Raw genomic sequence first — 21530 nt, 5'->3', positions numbered from 1 at the left:
TTCATCAATGACCAGCCCACAGACCTCCCGAGTGAAACGATTTCCTCAACCTCAGATTGTGGAACAGGTTCAGGATCATCAACTTTTTTGGCTTCAGCTAGGCCTATATTGAATCCCTCAAAGTCTCGTGCGGAGATGGCATCAAGCCACAGCTTCTTCCCCGAAGAGTTCAATTCGAAACCTCTTGCAAAGCTTGATCAATGAGTCAGAGGCAAATCACAATATCGAAATGCTCCTTCCAAAATTCACGCAGGGTGAAGTTTGTGCTATAGGTAATTTAGAACATCTCCTGAAAAGATGTTTCGTATAGAGCTTCTTGAAATTCGATATTACTTGCTAGTCTATGGGCTGGAGGAGAGGGGTGGTGTTAGGTGGAAGTTAAAGAACCTTGATAAAGGAATATTCCAGGATATCTTCCTCGAGGCCAGGAGGGTGAGCAGAGGCGTTGTCCAACTCCAGCAAACATTTCAGAGGGAGGTGCTTCTCTTCCAAATATTTTTTTACAGTTGGACCAAAACAGAAGTTTACCAACTCAACGAAGAGCAGTCTTGTTACCCAGACTTTCGCATTAGCCCTGCTCCTCACCAAACTAGTTGGGCACTTTGTGGGACTTGAAGGCTCGAGGAGTCTCCGAATGATACACCAGTAGAGGCTTGACATTACAACCCCCACTGGCGTTTGCACAGAGTGTAAAGCGGGGTTTACACGGGCGAGCAGCTCGTCGAGCCTGCTTCGACAACCCTGTGTTGAATTGATGTTCGAGCGTGTAAATGGGCTATTTGGTTGTCGAGCGCGCTCGTCGAACGGCTCGATGAAAGTCAGGCTCATCTTGACTTTTGTGGGCGGAGCTACATTGTTTGACGAGCGGTGTGAACGTGTGAACGGGTGTCGAGCATCGAACCTCAGTTGTTATTCAAACCTGCTAAAGGAAACATCAAGGAAATGAATAATCGAAGCCATTAATGAAAGAAAGAATAAGAAGGAAGTCAAACTTTGATTTCATACATACATATTGGGCTCATCCAGCTTTATGGAAAGTTAAATCAAAAGACTATTCCAATAAAGTAGCCACAAACAAAGGAATAGCGGCTCTGCATGAAATATTGAAAAACTAATTTTAAAGCCTTAATTTTAAAGCAATAAGCAAGTTGGTGTGTGAAAATTTCTCTCTTTATAGTAGCCAATCCTTCGTCGACTTTGATCTTTTTTTTTTCTTTCTTAGTGCCACTGCTAAAGCAATGGCTATCAAATCGTCCTGGTCGAAAGACATGTTGACGTTGTTTTAGCACGAGGCACACTGAGGTTCGATGTACTGTCTGAAAGCTCTTCGAGCCGTTCTACAAGTAGGTTCGACAACCGGGCTCGGCGAGCTGTTCGGTCGTGTAAACCCGCCTTAAGGGTATGTCTGGCCTTCACAGACTTATGCCAGGGCAGCTTCTTTTCTTCCTCCATGATGTAGGTCCGACAAGTATTTATTGCAAAAGAACCCAGTTTCATCGTAGTTGAAGACTTGCTGGGGACTGTAGCCTTTCTCGAGAGTCAACTCGTCGAATGTCTTAACAAAGGCCTCAGCAGCTTTCATGTCCAAGCTGGGAGCCTCCCTATGCTGCACCACTGAGTGAATGCCAGACTGTCTCTTGAATTTTTCAAACCACCCACGTGAAGTCTTCAACTCTAGGGGTGTCTGCTGCGATGTCCTTTCTCCTGTGTCGTCTTGTGGTTGAGCGTACATAAGACACCCGAAACTGGTGCTGGCTTTGTGACAGATTATCGTCTTGGTGATCGTGTCTCCAGCGATTTTCTTGTCTTTAATCTAGAGGAGAAGTAGTCTCTTCAACTCATCATGGACGTGGCTGCTTTTACTTGAAAAGACAGCCATGCCTTTAGAAGGTGTTTCTTCTTTGATGGCTTCCTTCTGTTTAAGGATGGTGCCTATTGTTGATGGATTTTGGCCATATTCCTCAACTGCATGCCAGCCTCATATTTCTTGATTATCTCAAGCTTTGTCTCCATAAAAAGCATGCTCTTCTTTCCTTGAACATCAGCAATATTCTTGGGAACCATGGTTATACAGTAGAATTACAGTGAGAGTTGAATAACGCAACATGAAAACTATAAGTACTAAAGCAAAATCACAAACAAGAATACAATGTGAACAATCCACCGCCGAAATGAAATGGTCGAGGAAGGCTGATACATAGATACATGATGCGAAAGATGCTGACCAATAAGAGAGCAGAACGATGGTAGCGAGTTTACAGTTCTGTGGTGCACAAATTCTAAAATTATTTTCTTGGCTGCCGGGCGAATCTTGTTTCGTATAACGAGGGATTATTCGTAATACAAGGCATAAAAAAACAAAAAAATCTTTGTATCGCTTTTCATAGGATTTTTCGTAAACAGAAACTTTCGTATCGAGAGGTATTACTATAGTGAAGCTGAAAAAATATTTAAAAACTGGAACAGATTATGATACTCTTACCTATGTAACAAAGGACAATATTCATCATGCCATTCACTAATTGTTGCAATATTAGTAAGAACAACCAAGGAGGCTAACCGAAGGGCATCATCTCCTTGATTATTTTGCACAAAGCTCATTAAACTGGGAAGGCAATCCTGAAAGAAAAAAATAAAACTACTATGTATAAAAACTATGTCAGAATACCATTCACAACTAAATCATTTCAAAAGATTTATATATATGAGTTTAGTATTGAATATACAGAAAAGAATTAATCACCATTCAAAGAAATGTAAATGCACACACTACAGTATATATATTGCCTTGACTAGAAAATTAAAATAAAATGTCTCTTTTAGAAACCAGAACTTTAGTATCATGCTAAAAGTGCACTAATTTTTTAAGTAATTTGTACTTTTCCTACTTAACAAACATGAGTCCTTTAATATGAGAATTGATTCATGTGTAGCTGGAACTCAGCAATTAAAACTTATAACAAGATGTCAGCAATAGCCGGTAGCTAGCGGACAGTGGAGGGGAAGCCTACCACTTCTGCCGGTACAATGAACATCACTTTGATTGAGTCTGGGATTTTAGGGGGAAGGTGAAGGCAGGAAGTTAAGTTAAAGGACTTAGGTTTGTATAGATTTTAGGGGGAAGGTGAAGGCAGGAAGTTAAGTTAAAGGACTTAGGTTTGTATAGATAAGAAAAATACAAATTAGTCTCAAAATTTATTATTTGTTCCTGCATGAATACAAACCTTCGTTTGTATTCTTAGATGGGTAGAAGTTCATATTATCAAATCGGCTGGCTAAAATCCTGGGATAGCTATGCTCGGACCTGATAAGGTACGGAGCGTAGCATCCTAAAGACCTCACTAACTAGAGTTGAAAGTACCGTCAGGTTCACAGCCCAAGTAACTAAGGCTGTTGTAAAAGAAAATCTAACTCTCTCTGAATAGTGAGTGTTAAGAAAGGCAAAACTAATCAATTAGTTTACCTACATATATCCATCCTCCCCCTCGTAAGGAGGATGGTGGAATGAACACTTCTATGTTAATAGAAATAAAAATGCTTCTAGCTATCAGTGGTGTTTTACCTGTATCAACGTTCGTCCAGCTCTATAAGGTTCCAACCGCTATACCTTAGGGGATGATAAAAAGAGGAAATGGGCCAGACACACTCACTCTCATCCTAGACTTATGCTTTTAGTCCTGTAAAGTAACTAAAGTCAGTACATGACTTGCTAAGCAGCAATCACAGGTCCTCATGAAAATGTAATCAGAGGCTTGTGAGTGCATTCCCAAAAGTAATGTGGAGTAAAAGTGGTGTGATGCTTTCAAACTCAGGCGTCTAAAATTTGAGCCTGAGAGATTTTTCTTGAAGGTTAGAGTAGCATCAGCTCTGATCTCATTGGCATGCACCCTAGCTTGGTTTCATGTGCCGGGGGATCTAGGGTGTAATGCTCTCAACTGATAGTCTCAGGAAGCCAAAAGGAAATTGTGTTCTTGGGGACACTCTTTTTAACCCTACCTGTGCTTAAGGATAGGTTCTGTAACCTATGTCGGGTAGTCTGAGTTCTTTTAAAATAGCACCTTAGCGTCCTTACGGACACCAAAGTAACTCATCTGGACAATTAGTTACTTTACAAAGCAAACAGACTGTAAATGATAAAATTGAGTTTTGCTACAAAGTTGGAAACCAAAGATGAAAAAACTATCTCCTGTGCCCATAGTAGGAGAACAAATACGAGAGTCCGTGTAATTCACTTATGTGCTTATTCGAAGCGAAAGCAAGGAAAACATAATTTTTAGGGTAAAGTCACTATCTGAGGCTAGTCTTGACAGTTAATAACCAAGCTCTCTTTGAGGAGTGCAATACCTTGGTCACATCCTATAATGGTCTAATCTTACTAAGGGGACAGGTCCTTTTTATACTTCTGAGGACCATGGATAATTCCCACGAGGAGGAAATATCCACTCTTCTCAGTATCAAAACCTGGCTTGAGGCCGAAAGATACCCTTTTACTGCCGAGACTGAGGAGTGGTTTTCCCTTCTGCAGGTATGCCACAACCACAGAAGATGACCCACTTTGCTTGGTACACATCCAGGGGAGTTTTTCAGTTATAGGAATATGTCTTGCAAATGCGGCTGACAAAGCAAGTTGTAACAAGGTGGGAGGTCTCTCAGAATACCATTCTGCTTGAGGCCATATCACAGCTACTAAAGTTCACTTTAGATCTATGGATGATGACACTTTATGGTCTTATGATGAAGGCAAAAAGACATTGATGTCAAGGCCCTGCCATAGGTGCTGGAACACGTCATCAAGTCCTACTACCGGGTCTGGCACTGGTGAGCAATAGACAGGTAATTTCTTGTTAAGGCTTGCAACAAACATTTCTATTGTTAGGGAACCCCATAAAGTCATGAGCCTCATCACTACTTGGGGATGTAAAGACCATTCTGAATCAACTAACTGATCCTGGACTTAACCTGTTTACTATGACATTCCATTAACAGGTAATAAACTGGGCTGAAAGGAATATTGCATTGCAGACTACCCAGTTGAGTATTGATACAGCTAACTGACAGAGAAGCTGTGATACTTTGCCACCTTTTTTTGTTGACATATGCCACTACAGCTGTGTTGTAGTTCATCAGTGCAACTGAATGACCAGTCAGAAACACGAAGAAATGTTGTAAGGCTAGATGGATTTCCTTCAACTCCAGACCACGGACATGAAGAGACTTGCCCTATAGTGGCCACAGCCTCGATGTTGGATGGTCCTTGAGATGGGTCGCCCACCACCTCTTTACCACATCAGTAAAAAAAAAAAAGAGATCAGAAGTGGGACATTCTAAGAGAGCCCCCCATAGCAAATTCCTGTCATCTAGCCACTAAAGAAGATCGGATCTGGTGTCTTGCTTGTCTGGTATTAGAGCTCAAGCGGAATCTGCAGCTTGTGACCAGTGTCTTTCTAGGCAACCATGAGGAATAAGCTTTTGAAGCGAGGTTGGGTGGCCTAGAAGCTGAAGCCATTGTTCTCCTGGCACCTATAACAAAGGAAGGGGTGAGCTGCTTCCTTACACTTGGTTACCTTGTCTTAGACAAGAAAGACTTTTCCTGCTACCTTGTCTATGTCCATGTCCAGGTACTGCATAACATTCTTTGCTTGGGTGAAGACTTGGACTTCATAATTGTAACAACACCCAGATCACAACAAAATGAGAGGAGCCTGTCTCAAGGATGACAAAGTTGGGACTGAGAACGCCAGTATTAGCCAGTCATCTACTGTAAGTACCAGATCCGACGAATTCTGTTGGCATGGGCCAATGCCTATTTTTTCATCTGCGATTATAGTTCTGACCAATTTGTTGGCGAATGGCTGATCAAAATCAGAAGGATTCAGAGACTTCCATGACAAGGTTTTGGGATCATGTCTACTAGTCTCTGGTCTAGGGGCTGATCTGGAAACTAGCCTAGATGGAGGAGGTAGCCTAGTATGGTTATTGGGGGCAAAAGGCCGAGGGTTCCTAAAAGACAGAAGCAAATACTGATGGAATTTTCTCCATTGAACCAAAATTTCACAGCTTTTACCCTAGACAGAGACAGGTCTATGAACTTCTCCTCTTCTCTGTAAAGGAGAGATCCGAGTTCAAGAGCAAATATCCCACGGTACCTGACAAGTGGTCCAACTAGGATTCTGGAGCTTCCATGTCACAAACCTCCATAGCTGTGAAAATAGTGTTGAGCAGCTAGTTTCTTGGCTGAAAAAGACAGGCCAGGGTAGAAACTGCTGTTTCCAGGGGCAAAGGAGAGGGATTAGTGTCCTGTATTGCATAAGTGCCTCTACTTTGGAAAGCTAGTGACAGGATTGCAGATGATAGATCCACTATCAGGGAATCTTTCAGAGCCTATACCTGTATATTCACCTTGTCTAATGCCTCCTTAATTAACTTTGGCACTGGGGAGTTCTAGATGCTGTCTCGAACCTTGGGGAGCATGGCACAGTCTATCACCGCGTCTATATTCAGCGAAATAGGGGCTTCGCCAACGTCGTTAACCCTCCTGATCATGGACAGGACCTGTAAAAAGGAAGATTTGGACTCTGTGTAATTCAGACCGGATGCCTGTGGCACCTATCCTACGGAGCCAGGGAAGTTCTCAGCCTTTATGCACATGAGGGTGAAAATCTAATGCCAATGTCCAGTCATTCTCACCAGAGTATTTTCCCTGCATTCAGAAACAGTCATTGGTGCACTTCCATGTCTCTTTAGTATCTGTCTCACGTATATCTGGGAGTAAAGGGGAGAGGGGGCATCAAGAGCAGAAGCTCGCAAGCCGACTGGTGAGAGAGGGTGCGTGCAAATGAATAGGAGAGCACCAGCATGTGACTACTCTAATTTATATGCACGACTGCAAATAAATAGCACTGTCTTCTAGCCCAAAAATATTAAAAATGAGAGCACTAGCAGAAGTACTTCCATAGGAGACACTAGCAGACAGGGCAGAGGGTGCATGACTGATCGTGAGAAGGTGAGAATGTGTGTGGTCAAAAGTAAGCAAAGTAAGCAAGAGGGTGCACAATGGACCACGAGCTGAGCAGTTAAAGTTGTGGCTTGCGAACAAACACGTATAATGGTCTTTCTTAAGAGAGAGGAACACATAGTAGCATGCCTAGGGCCACTTTAATGTGAGATGGAGCTCCCATCAGAGCGCATGATCAGCAACAGATCCGTGACCGCAACATAAGTGGTGACGTTTCAATAAATGCTTGCTCATGTGTTGTGGCGTTCCCTTAGATAATCTTGATCACAAACAGCTGAGAAGGCAAAGTAGCGTGCAATCTCGTTGTGTCTTTCTTCGTCCTTAGTGAAGGATAGCCAACAATGTCTCTCCCTAGGGAAGAGAAACGATGAGAGTGACTTATATGAAACTCTATCAATCGATCTCAAAAGACTACTCATCCAACAGGGGAATAGTTAAGGCAGCAGCATCTTCTTATTCCGATTGGCAGTGTATACAAAGTCAGTTGATTACGTTCTTGAGACCGAGGGAACTTAAGGTACAAACAGATGCTCATTCAGCAGTTTCCATTTGTTCAGTAAGCATCACAAACAGGCTGAATACCAGTAGAAGTTGCTGGTGCGCTTCTTCATCAGCTATCCTCTGTCAGTCTGGGAAGGTGATCAATTCAACTGACTGTGCCTTATATTATCACTAGCTTTGTGATAGTTGAATAGGAGTGTGTAATTGCTAGCACACATTCAGAATGCTAAAGGAACCACACGTGCAAATCCATGGGATCACATGAAGCTCTGTTACTTGTTAAGCGTGCGAGTGTAAGAGTGCGCTGTTGTGTATATCATAAACTTGCTAATGATTAATGGGCTTGTGTGAGAGTGAACTGTAGTGTGCGCCTATCAGGAGCACGCTCAGCACAGACAAGGTCTGGCGAGCAGGGTTTCCAATCTAGTTGGAAAAGGTAGTGTGTGCGCGAAGCATCATGTTCATCAGTAAATGATGATTCAGTGCTTTTCCTCTGTGTACTCGGAGACACGTTGCTTGCGTGTGCACGCATTAAACAAAACGATATGGTTTTTCTTTGGGAAGGAGAGCTTCTTCCTCCCGATATAATTTTCTTCCGAATTTGTAGGGGGTTAACAATTAGGGAAGTCTAACTTGAGGTTGGAATATTAGCCAGCAGCTTGAGTTCAGCCCCAAGGATAATGTCATAAGACGCTGACGTTTATTCCCTTTCGAGGGTATAAGTCCAAAGGCGTAACAGAGTTAAAGAAGAAAATTCTAAAAGCCAAGTTTGCAGAGACGACATAAGAAAGTCTGTGCTATTCATTGGCAAGAATCAAAGTGACTGTTCAGTGTACCGGCAGAAAGGGTAGGCCTTACTCCACAGGCCAATAATTAGCGGCTATTGCCAACACCTCATTATAAGTTTTAACTGTCAAGTTCCAGCTGCTCTTATATCAATTCTCATATTAAAGGAAGAAGGTCTGTATTCATGTAGGAACAAATGATCAGTCTGACATCCATTTCCTAAACATAAACTTGGTCATTAAGGTAGATAATAAAGATAAATAAATAGAATACTAAAATCATACCTTGGCTAGTCTAATATTTTCTTCAGATAACACTACATTTCCCAAAGTTTGGACCGCTGGTAACCGAACATCTGTGTCATTCAGCAGAGTTGTGAGCCGATGAATGCAACCTACTTCTCGTAAAAAATCCTGGAAAATAAATTTAATTACATTTGGAACTGAAGTAAATACTTGTTTAAAAAAAGAAAAAAGTCCCTAAGTGATTTAACTCTGTACTATTACAACTACCAAGAGATCCTGATAGCTGAAGTTACCAAGAAAGATTATGTCCTGGAAATGAAGAGCATGTAAATACAATACTTATCTGATTAAGATCCAGCCTAAAGCATGACTTAAGTAACAAACAACTGGAAATATTAAAGATTTTGTGCATGCTGTAATGCTTTTGGTCACAAGCTTTGTTCGTTATTTTTCAAAATTTCAGGTTTTTTCTTATTGATTGGTTTCTGTTTATACAGGCTATACTTTTTTTGTGTAAGTAGGGTAGCATAAACTACAGTGAACCTACAAATGTAAACTGCTAAAATATTGAGAGAATTTAATAGTAAATTGTACCTAAAATGACATATTGTACAAGGAATTGAAAGTAAACAATCCGCACAATTCTTTGTCACTATTGTTACTATCATGGGTGTCAGCATAAAATCTACTCAGATCTTCGAACCCCTAAAAGTTGAATGGAAGGAAGACATTTTGTCTCCTTGTCTTCAGTGCTAAGGGAATCATGCCCTTTTCTTAAAAAAAAGAGAAATGACAGAAATTCTTTCTGTTTATTATTATTATTATTATCATTATTATTATTATTATCATTACTGTACTATCATTATTATTATCACAATTAGACTGGTTACTAATAGTATCATTATGGTTACAGTTATTCTTGTTTTTATAATTAATTATTATCATAACTATCATCACTGAATAATTTATAAATATTATTAATACTAAAATAGATGTTTTGTATTACAGTATTATCAATATTACAGTGGATTACTGGATGGAATTAATCATGAAAGGAAGATGAAACTGTATGAAACTATAAGTCACACAGGAAGAATAACTTGATTGTTTGTTCTTAAACATGAACTGAAAAATTGTGACAAAATATAGTTAAGGAAGTTAGGTTAGACAGCTAAAAGAGATGAGACTAATGGGTGCAAATGATTTACATGAAAAATACAAAGGAGATACCAATGCAGCTGAGTTGGCAAAGTACTAGAATGAAACTTTATTACCATATACTTAAAGAAGCCCTATATTTGATACACCTTATAGAGGAAGAAAGGTAAAAACTGCCTCTAGGTAAGGTTAGAATTTAGGACACCTTGGAAGAAAGAGACTAAATAAAACTAATGAAAGACAAAGAAAAAAAATAATGGGACTTGGAATTAAAGGAACATTACAAAATGTATTTAGCAGACAGGATGTATACAGATTGACTACTATGTAGTGTGAATGTATTTGGAGAGAAATAAAAAGTTCAATAAGGTACAAGAAAACTTTGAAAGCATACCCCTATGTCACATCAGCAATCCCTCCTTCAGCTAGTGTTAATGCTACACAAACATAATTAAAATAATCACTAATAAGGTGAAAAGTACAAAATTAAAATATAAAGATATGTAAAGAATATAGTCAGCCCTCCATATTTGTAGGTTCTTTCTTTGCGATTTCGCGACAAAGAGAACCATATAACGTATTAAATAAAATTCACATATTTGTGGGTCCACGAAAAGTACTCTCTCGGCGAGACAATTTCAAACGGCCTGCACTCCTTTGCACCCGTTTCGCTTCGTGCCACTTCCCTCTCCACCCAGCATAACATCCCATCTTACGATGACTCGGCCTCAGTATTGCATTGTCTCTCCTTACGTCTGCATCAACCGCTTTGGTCCCTTTTTGAGCAGAATCATGTTTTCATGTAAAAAAGTGATGTATTTGTATACAGTAGTACAAACTCCTTTGCAGTGTTTATATTTACCGGGTTATGTACTGTAGATGTGATTCCCTACAGTATTGCGCAAGAGAAGGCGCATCAGGAGTTGCGTCATGCTTCAAAACGAAATGGTTATTGGTCTTGGTATAAAATATGTACATTTGTTACAATTTTTAAATCGTTACAGGTTCTTTTAATATTCAAAATAAATACTTCAAACAACCATAACGAACATAAAAAAAATTCACAAATAAAAATACGTTTATTAACAAACTTAAGAAAGAAAGTCAATGTTACTCCTTCGGTTAATTGACAAATCAAATCAATCAAAACCTTGATAGAAAAAGGGAACAATCAGTACGATAGAAATACTTAATGAATGTTGAATAGTATTCTGCAGCTGCTGAGATGATACTGGTACGGAGGCTTCAGGCTTGAGAACGTACAAAAGGGTGGATGAAGTTCAGGTGAAACTGGCACTATGACTTAGGATTCAAAGTCGTCACAGAAAGGGTGGCATTAACATAAGAAATCAAAAGTCTTCTCCAAGAATTTGATGATAGTGTAGAACTACGACCAGGGTGCAGGTAGTGTTAGCTACTTTTCATCACCATCAGGGAGGGCTGGCTGCTTCAATTCATCTCTTTTTCTCAGCTATAACAGGATTTTGGAGATAGGTGTTTGTTGTTTGAAGGGAAGGTTGGAAACTGGTTCTATCAGACTTCTAGTCTTCTCTGCTTCGCATCTTGTCAGGAAGTGATTCCTATCTCGTTCCGACATGGTTCCTCTCTTTTCCTATGTCCTGTCCTATTTCTTCGGGACAATCTCTTCTTGAAGTTTATATACCATGTATGGGCGAAGCTAATTACAGTGGGCAGTCATTATTTCCACGTAAGGAGTTTTTTGACAATTCTACATCATGCTTGGTTTCCTCAAAAAAACGCCAACTTCGATCACACCATGGAATCTTCCAAAACAAATTTCTGAGGCAGTCTTGACCTCATGTTAAGTCATAACAAAAGCGCGGGATGCGTCCACCCGTGATGACCTTTTACATGAACAAGGATATCCTTCAAGGGTCGTTTTCTCAAAATATGTTGACTTCAGTGAATAAGGCGATGACATCTTGCTCAAAACAAGACAGTTTCCTTATCACTGCAGCCACTCTTCGTCGAGGCTCGGTTTATTTCCAAAATGGTGACGAAAGTGAAGTGATGACAGCTTTAACCAAACACTACGGTAGTCGAATCTCGTCTTGCTGCTCACACTTTGGGAATACAGTAGATATAAGTTTCTGTTCTAATAACAGATTCCTTCAATAGTATTGTATACCCATGACAGCATTTAGTAAATCTTAATTACAGTATCATTTTATACATATTGCACAGTACAATAGGCATAGGAGGAGATGATGATGATGATAGTATTGTTTAACTATACTGTACACTACTGTACGTAAATTACTACTGTACTCTGCAATATGCAAATGTAGGCTATGTGTTCGGTGAGTTGTCAAACAGTGTGAGTCGTTTGAACGAAAACAGTTAAGCTGTACTGTAGTGATAGTACTGTACATATATCACCGTAATGCTGTATACACTACAGTATTACCGAGTGTTATATTAGATAGGAACAACAGTGTTTTGTTGTTATAAGTGTCCTGCTGACTACTGTAGTGTTATGCACTATACTGTATTGTAGTGTTATGCACTATACTGTATTGCAGTGTTATGCACTCTATAGTACTGTACCATACACTGTGTATAATACGTACCAGTGTACACGTAATGTGTTTATTCATTTACCAAATACTTACATTGTCACAGAAACAATATAAGGCAGTATTTAATGAGTTAGTTGACCGCACGTAGGCAATGGGCAGCGAGTTGGTAAGGTTAGGAGTTATCTCACCCTAAGGCAATAATTATTCACAGATTCTTAGTCTTCGCACCTGTCTCTGTTACCTACCCCCGCAAATAAGGAGGGCTGACTGTAGAGTATTAACTAAACAGTGCAAAATAAAATAAAAATATCTAATAACTTTCAATAACCAGCACACTAATTGATATCTTCTAATCATGTGAATACTTTCATCACAACCACAACAATAATGCTACAACAAAAGTCTTCTAAATCTTTTACAAGTTACTTGGGTTATCCAAAACACATATCATTTAATAAATTGATAAGCATGTTTCCAAACGGGAAAGAAACAGCGAGAACCACCTAAAACCATGATGGGACAAAAAATTAGTACAGCTAGAATAGAAAACAAAATTATCTCTAACAGTAAGTAAATACAAGACATAAGCAATAGAGCGATAATATTTGGACCATAAACTAATTCTAAAATGTATCAAGTAATTTAATCCTACTTCTAATTATACTAATAAAATTATATTCAAATATCTATTTTTTTCTAATGATACAAGGCCTCAGGAAAAAAAGAATTGATGAGCAACTTTCAATAACCTTTTTTCTTTTCAAAGTTAAATTGAAAAGTATATGATTTGTGACAAGGATTTTTATCCTAATGACCGCATACATTTTTCATACTTTTTAAACACTCATGGGTTAAAGAATTTATTTGATTGGTCTCTCTCTCTCTCCTCTCTCTCTCTCTCTCTCTCTCTCTCTCTCTCTCTCTCTCTCTCTCCTCTCTCTCTCCTCTCTCTCTCTCTCTCTCTCTCTCCTCTCTCTCTCTCTCTCTCTCCTCTCTCTCTCATCTCTCTCTCCTCTCTCTCTCTCTCCTCTCTCTCTCTCTCTCTCCTCTCTCTCTCTCTCTCTCTCTCTCCTCTCTCTCTCTCTCTCTCATCTCTCTCTCTCTCTCTCTCCTCTCTCTCTCTCTCTCTCTCTCTCTCTCTCTCTCTCTCTCTCTCTCTCTCTCTCTCTCTCTCTCTCTCATCACCATAATAACTTTAAAGGCATTTCTATATCTTCTTGCCCGGAATTAGTGACACAACAATACAAGTGGATGCATTAAAATACAGTATATGTAGCCACTGGCCTTCGAGTCCCTTTTTTGATGAGGTAATATAGTATTGACCTGATTACGGGAGTTTTTTTTAGTGAATTAGTAATATTCCCCCATTAAAATTACAATGGGATTCTGCTACTGTTGAAGCATTACCTACATTTCCTTCAGGGCATTGAGCATGAGTAAAGGATATAGGTTTGTCTACAATTGAACGCTGACAATGTGCGACTTATTAACAGTAAAATAAAGATGATAAAAGGTTAATAGACATAAGTCCAAGAGAAAAGCAAATGCAAAGAACATCACACATACGTAACCAAACCGAGTAAGGCACCACAACCCCCTTTCAAAAATCTCTTCTACATTCTAACTACTTCTTTGCTAATTATATAATAAGCAATACATTTAACCCTTTTACCCCCAAAGGACGTACTGGTACGTTTCACAAAAGCATCCCTTTACCCCCCATGGACGTACCCGGTACGTCCTTGCAAAAAAATGCTATAAAAATTAGTTTTTTCATATTTTTTTGATAATTTTTTCAGAAAATTCAGGCATTTTCCAAGAGAATGAGACCAACCTGACCTCTCTATGACAATAATTAAGGCTGTTAGAGCAATTTAAAGAAAATATACTGCAAAATGTGTTGGGAAAAAAATAACCCCCTGGGGCTTAAGGGTTGGAAATTTCCAAATACCCCGGGGGTAAAAGGGTTAACATTCCATTCCCAACCTGGTATACAGTAAAGGCATAGGTAGCAATGACAAGTTTGCAATTTATACAAACATGAAAATTAACAAGGCCCATAGGAATGAATAAGTAAGATGGGTTATACTCACAAGATTAACACTAAATGCAGCACAGTTGGCAATAGTTACAAGACTTTTTCTGACTATATCTTTATCTTCTGAATATAGTAATGCTACTAGGCTCCTGGCTTCATATGGTGTTAAAACCCTAAAGAGAAAAAATGAATAAGTAATACACTCTTAAAAACTAGTGAAAGATTATATCTCTATAAATGAACAGGTTATAAAATTCAAAAGAAAAATGTTATTTTGATAATAAAATAAATTTTTGAATATACTTACCCGGTGATTATATAGCTGCAACTCTGTTGCCCGACAGACAACTCTACGGTAAAAACTCGCCAGCGATCGCTACACAGGTTGCGGGTGTGCCCAACAGCGCCATCTGTCGTCCAGATACCCAGTACTCAATGTAAACAAAGACTCAATTTTCTCCTCGTCCCACTGCGTCTCTATTGGGGAGGAAGGGAGGGTCCTTTAATTTATAATCACCGGGTAAGTATATTCAAAAATTTATTTTATTATCAAAATAACATTTTTCAATATTTAACTTAGCCGGTGATTATATAGCTGATTCACACCCAGGGGGGTGGGTAGAGACCAGCAATATATGTTTACACTTTTATGAGCTAAGAGTTTTTATTTCATTTTAGAAGTTATCAAAATAACAAAAACAAAATAAATAGGTACCTGGTAAGGAAGTCGACTTGAACAATTTCTCTGCCTTTTAAGTACGTCTTCCTTACGGAGCCTCGCGATCCTCTTAGGATGCTGATCGACCCCTAGGATCTGAAGTATCAAGGGTTGCAACCCATACAACAGGACCTCATCAAAACCCCTAATCTAGGCGCTCTCAAGAAATGACTTTGACCACCCGCCAAATCAACCAGGATGCGAAAGGCTTCTTAGCCTTCCGGACAACCCAAAAAACAACAATAAAAACATTTCAAGAGAAAGATTAAAAGGGTATGGAATTAGGGAATTGTAGTGGTTGAGCCCTCACCCACTACTGCACTCGCTGCTACGAATGGTCCCAGTGTGTAGCAGTTCTTGTAAAGAGACTGGACATCTTTCAAGTAAAATGACGCGAACACTGACTTGCTTCTCCAATAGGTTGCGTCCATTATACTTTGCAGAGATATATTTTGCTTAAAGGCCACGGAAGTTGTTACAGCTCTAACTTCGTGCGTCTTCACCTTAAGCAAAGTTCGGTCTTCCTCACTCAGATGTGAATGAGCTTCTCGTATTAACAATCTGATAAAGTCTGACCAAGCATTCTTTGACAAAGGCAAGGATGGTTTCTTAACTGAACACCATAAAGCTTCAGATTGGCCTTGTAAAGGTTTAGTACGCTTTAAATAGAACTTAAGAGCTCTAACAGGGCATAAGACTCTTTCTAGTTCATTGCCTACGATCTCCGATAAGCTGGGGATATCGAAAGATTTAGGCCAAGGCCGAGAAGGCAGCTCATTTTTGGCTAGAAAACCAAGTTGTAGCGAACAAGTGGCTTTTTCTGACGAAAATCCTATGTTCTTGCTGAAGGCATGAATATCACTGACTCTTTTAGCCGAGGCTAAGCATACCAGGAAAAGAGTCTTAAGAGTGAGATCTTTCAGGGAGGCTGATTGTAACGGCTCCAACCTGTCTGACATGAAGAATCTTAGTACCACGTCTAAATTCCATCCAGGGGTAGCCAAACGACGCTCCTTGGAGGTCTCAAAAGACTTAAGGAGGTCTTGCAGATCTTTATGTTTGGAAAGATCTAAGCCTCTATGCCGGAAGACCGATGCCAACATGCTTCTGTAGCCCTTGATAGTGGGAGCTGAAAGGGATCGTCCTTTTCTCAGGTATAAGAGAAAAACAGCTATTTGAGCTACAGAGGTACTGGTCGAGGATACAGAAACTGACTTGCACCAGTCTCGGAAGACTTCCCACTTCGATTGGTAGACTCTAATGGAAGAAGCTCTCCTTGCTCTAGCAATCGCACTGGCTGCTTCCTTCGAAAAGCCTCTAGCTCTCGAGAGTCTTTCGATAGTCTGAAGGCAGTCAGACGAAGAGCGTGGAGGCTTTGGAGTACCTTCTTTACGTGTGGCTGACGTAGAAGGTCTACCCTTAGAGGAAGACTACTGGGAACGTCTACTAACCATCGAAGTATCTCGGTGAACCATTCTCTCGCGGGCCAGAGGGAAGCAACTAACGTCAACCTTGTCCCTTCGTGAGAGGCGAACTTCTGCAGTACCTTGTTGACAATCTTGAACGGTGGGAATGCGTAGAGATCCAGATGTGACCAATCTAGGAGGAAAGCATCTATATGTATTGCTGCTGGGTCCGGGACTGGAGAGCAATAGATTGGAAGCCTCTTGGTCAGCGAGGTTGCAAAGAGATCTATGGATGGTTTTACCCCAAGTGGCCCAAAGTCTCTTGCACACATCCTTGTGGAGGGTCCATTCGGTTGGAATTACTTGCCCTTTCCGACTGAGACAATCTGCTATGACGTTCAAGTCGCCTTGGATGAACCTCGTTACTAGGGAGATGTCTTGACCTTTTGACCAGATGAGCAGGTCCCTTGTGATCTCGTACAAGGTCAGTGAGTGGGTACCTCCTTGTTTGGAGATGTATGCCAAGGCCGTGGTGATGTCCGAGTTAACTTCCACCACTTTGCCTCGAAGGAGAGACTTGAAGCTTTTCAAGGCCAGATGTACTGCCAACAGCTCCTTGCAGTTGATGTGCATGCTCCTCTGACTCGAGTTCCACAGTCCTGAGCATTCTCGACCGTCTAGTGTCACGCCCCAGCCCACGTCCGATGCGTCAGAGAAGAGAACGTGGAGGGAGTCTGAACAGCCAGGGGAAGACCCTCTCTTAGGTTGATATTGTCCTTCCACCAAGTCAGACAAGACTTTATCTTTTCGGAAACCGGGATCGAGACCGCTTCTAGCGTCTTGTCCTTTTTCCAGTGAAAAGCTAGATGGTATTGAAGAGGACGGAGGTGTAGTCTTCCTAGTGACACAAATTGTTCCACGGATGACAGCGTCCCTACCAGACTCATCCACAGCCTGACTGAGCAGCGTTCCTTCTTCAGCATCTTCTGGATGGATAGCAGGGCTTGATCTATTCTGGGGGCTGATCGTCTTGTTGTTCAGCAACGTCCTCATCAGAGGGTTCCTCATCCGAAAACTGATGAGGAAACGGCAACGGAGAGGGCAACGTCTGGCTCGCTGAGTCCGGTCGCACTGGTGGATGCGTGACGGAGCCGGACGCAACATCATGGAACTGCTGCACAGTCTGTGAACTGTCAACAACCATGGGTGCGCGAGGAAGCACAGCGTCAACCCGAGACTGTGTAGACCGTCTGGGTTGTGCAGTCAACACCCTACCGGGTTGCTGAGGTTGACGCACTGCGTCAAAACAAGTCACCTGTGCTGGTTGTTGAACGTCCTGAACGTCAACAACCACCTCCGAGCGTCGCTTAACGTCAACGTGCGGCTGGCAACCCACACTGGGTCGCATCGGTGGAGGAACCACCTCAACTGGCAGACGCGAGTAGGTTACCTCAGCGTCAACAGGGCGCACAACCGACCGGTTGGAAGGTTGTTGGCCAGAAGGTTTGGTAGCAACCTTCTCCGCATTAAAGTCCTCTATCAAGGACGCAAGCTTGGACTGCATGTCTTGCAGCAAAGCCCATTTAGGGTCTACGGGAGCAGGTGTGGCAACAGACGGGGTTAGCGACTGAGGCGGTACCGTTTACCATCCCTGAAAGCCTTGTTATGCATGACATAATTGTACAGCAAAACTTCAAAGGCTCGAAAACAGCTGTGAAGTTGACCTGTAAACAACTTGGAGCGTCTCCTGGCCAGGCGCCAGGGAGAGTCTACGAGAATTGAGAAGTCTATCTGGGCAGAGGCATGAACTCCCAAGCCGAGAACTTCTCTCGTGTCATATCAGACTCTCGCTCTATAAACCAGTTTAAAAGAAGGGAAAGCAAAGGCTGTATCCCCCAAACTCCTCCTGGTGAAAAACCAGTCGCCTAGCCAACGTAAAGCTCTCTAGGAGAGCGAGAGAGCACTAGCTTAAAAACAACGGCTTCGAAGTAGCTAGGCCTAGTGTAAGCTCTGACGTTTAGGCGAACGAGGAGCAGCAGTTACAAAAAGATCCGGACAAAGATCCTTAAAAAAATCATCATGATTTAATTAAAGTCCATAGGAGGCTAAGCAGCTTTAGGCTCCTCTCCATCTGACAGAGTCCTCAAGGGAATATCAGTAGGAGGGGGAACAGCAACTTCCTCATCTACAGGAACCTTGTCCGATAAAAGCTGAGTCTCAAGCAAGGGAGAGACCTACCGTGGTGGCAATGCTTTACAAGCAGAGTCCACACTCACTGGTGCATTAGTAGCGGACCAGAACGCAACTCATGTAACTGCTTGACAGTCTGTGAACTGTCAACAACAGAACTGTCAACCACAACAGGTGCGTGAGGACGCACAGCGTCCACTCGAGACTGCTTTCACTGCCTAGACTGAGCAGTCAAAACAACTCTAGAATGCGGAGGTTGACGCACAGCGTCAAAACAAGTCAACTCCGATTGTTAGTGAACGTCTTGAACGTCAACAGGAGCATCAACAAGTGGCCTAACGTCCAAATGCGGCTGAAAAACCACACGAGACCGCATCGAGTGTGGTTCTAAACAACCTGAATGACGTGACTAAGCTACGCCAACGTCAACAGTAAGCACAAAGGAACGTTAGGTTAGCTGAAAGCCAGGATATTGATGAGATAAACGGCTAGACTCAAAGGACTAATCGGCAGAATAGTCTTCCATAAGGGAGGCAACCATATACTGCATGTCTTGCCATACAACCCATTAAGGATCAACGGAAATGGTTGTGGTAAGAGACGAGGGTAACGTCTGTGACCGCAACACTTTGCCTACAAAAAAAAAAGACTCTCGGAGTCTGTGTTACGTTTTTGTTAGGCGGCGAGCAGTTATCCGATGACTGCATAGGGTCAGAGCTGTCCTAATGGTTGTAACCAGGACGCTGGACCTGTCCTGAAAGGACTGACTTTCGCTTAAGGGCTTCGAAACCTTGTGACAGGTTTCTTATGCGAAAAGCCTTCGGATGACGAGGAGAAACAACGTCTCTCTCGTCTTATGGTAGGGGAGATCTTGGTAAGATACACCCGATACCATAGAGGGAAAACGTCTGTTCGTTGGTCAAGGCCTCTCGAACCCATAAGTCGTTTGACATTACTTCTCCCCTGGGCTTGGGAGCATGCAAGAGGTCCCGGACTAGGTGAACGACAGGCACGAACAGACGAACCCTCGGACGCAACACTGTAACACTTTGCGCATATCACTTTATCACTTCGATTTTCTGTTTTGCACTTATTTCACTGATATCGAAACTTTTACTGATTTCTACCTGAAACACGCAATTCTACCCTTCATTAAAAGGTAGCAATTGCGAAATCAGTCGTATAATGCAAGCTCATTAATACCAGCAAAAAACAGAAAACATATTTTAAGATAAAAAAATCAGTGGCTGGGAAAGAGACTAAACACTAGTTCATATAACTACGTTTTCAATCTCTCACCGCACATAGCCTGGGGACGAGAATAAAAAACTAAAAACGTCTTATCCTTCCTCCCCTTACAGCGACTAGGGACGAGAGTAACTCGAGAACATCGTTACCCGCTAGAACGGAACGTTTTCTCTCCTTTCTCTCCCTCCGTCTCTATCTCTCTCTCTCTTTCTCTCTTGATTTCGCACCTAAGAGAAGAGCCCAATTATATTTCGTCAAAAAAACATGTTATTTGACTAAAGGAAAAAACTGAAAGGTTTTTCAAATAAAAAGTTCCTTTAAAATAGAATTTAAAACATTTAAGCTAAGAAAGAATGAACAAAACGTCAGAATCGATTTACTCTTACTGCAAAGTGAAACCGTGATACACTCTCTCTCTATCGTAACGATAGAGCGCATGTTGAACGTCCTGAACGTCAACAACTGCGTAGCATAAATAAACTAAACGTTAGTTCATCTTTGAAAACAGTACGAAGACTATCAAAGAAATTCTTTCATAAAATATTACATTTAAAAAGTTTTAAATCCTTAGCTCTTTAAAAGCTAATTACGATATAAAGGGCTCAACGTTGATTAACTTCGGTTTCCAAGTTAGGACCGCCTACTCTCAGGAAAGGTCTATATAAACAAAACATTAAAATTATTTTTATATGTTTATAATAAATGGAAAGTTAATCGAAGAGGCCTAATAAAGGCGGAGAGATATAAAATATATAGAGGAAAATCTATAACGTGATAAGATAATTACTAAAAGCCTAAACACACTTCCGTCTAAGGGAAGGGTCGGCCATTTAAAAGTGAAAGAAAGTCCATACTCTCTTTGTCACCATAATTAAATCTATCCAAAACGAGTTCAAGATTTAAGATGAAGATAAAACACCTGCATAGCGAAAGCTCAAAACTAGAATAAAGTACTTCACCAATTAGTTGTGAAAAAACTCCAGTTTAGCAACAGCGAGTAAGTACGTCTTGTCGATAGCTCGACAGAGAGAAAATTGAGTCTTTGTTTACATTGAGTACTGGGTATCTGGATGACAGATGGCGCTGTTGGGCACACCCGCAACCTGTGTAGCGATCGCTGGCGAGTTTTTACCGTAGAGTTGTCTGTCGGGCAACAGAGTTGCAGCTATATAATCACCGGCTAAGTTAAATATTGAAAAACACAAAACACTAACTTGCTAATTTCACTTTCCATAAGCCATTAAATATATGCATCACACCTACATTGAAAATGATTTGCAATTACAAAATCTTTAATTTCAACATGGCTGCTTTAAGCTATTATCCAAGAAACCTTATCTCAAGGAAATAAGGCTGAATCAAGCAAGCATAAAATATCTTGAAATACCATCATCTATCTGTAGCACCTTAGCACACAAAACAGCAAAGAAAAGAAAATATGCTAAGTTAAAATAAGGATGAACATGGTAGTATATATTCAATATAAAGCAGAATAATTATTTTCAATTTATTTCATACCAACTCATTACTGTACTCTACTAAAAAAACAGTGTGTTTATGTGTTACACTGAAATATAAGAAACATCTGCCTTCTAAATGCACATAAAAATGGAATCTTAATAATAATTATTATTTCTATACTTGCCAGAGTTCACATGGCTTCATCCTCACAGTATCAAAGTCTA

General features: G+C 40.9%; 1 protein-coding gene across 2 annotated transcripts in view; it reads right to left on the bottom strand.

Annotated features, from left to right (window-relative positions):
• LOC137640108 (armadillo repeat-containing X-linked protein 1-like) overlaps positions 1 to 21530 on the bottom strand; it is a 235707-nt gene that overhangs the window by 74873 nt on the left and 139304 nt on the right. For both annotated transcript variants that reach the window (XM_068372572.1, XM_068372573.1), the window contains exons 6-8: positions 14339 to 14456; positions 8587 to 8715; positions 2483 to 2619 (exon numbers count right to left, since the gene is read on the bottom strand). In XM_068372572.1, coding sequence (XP_068228673.1) covers positions 2483 to 2619; positions 8587 to 8715; positions 14339 to 14456 — 384 coding nt within the window. The remainder of the gene's footprint in view (positions 1 to 2482; positions 2620 to 8586; positions 8716 to 14338; positions 14457 to 21530) is intronic.

The sequence above is a fragment of the Palaemon carinicauda genome, chromosome 4 (genome assembly GCF_036898095.1).
Source record: "Palaemon carinicauda isolate YSFRI2023 chromosome 4, ASM3689809v2, whole genome shotgun sequence".
Lineage (NCBI taxonomy): Eukaryota > Metazoa > Arthropoda > Malacostraca > Decapoda > Palaemonidae > Palaemon > Palaemon carinicauda.
The sequence above is the reverse complement of the archived record's forward strand: the minus strand, read 5'-3'. Positions and strand labels throughout refer to the sequence as shown.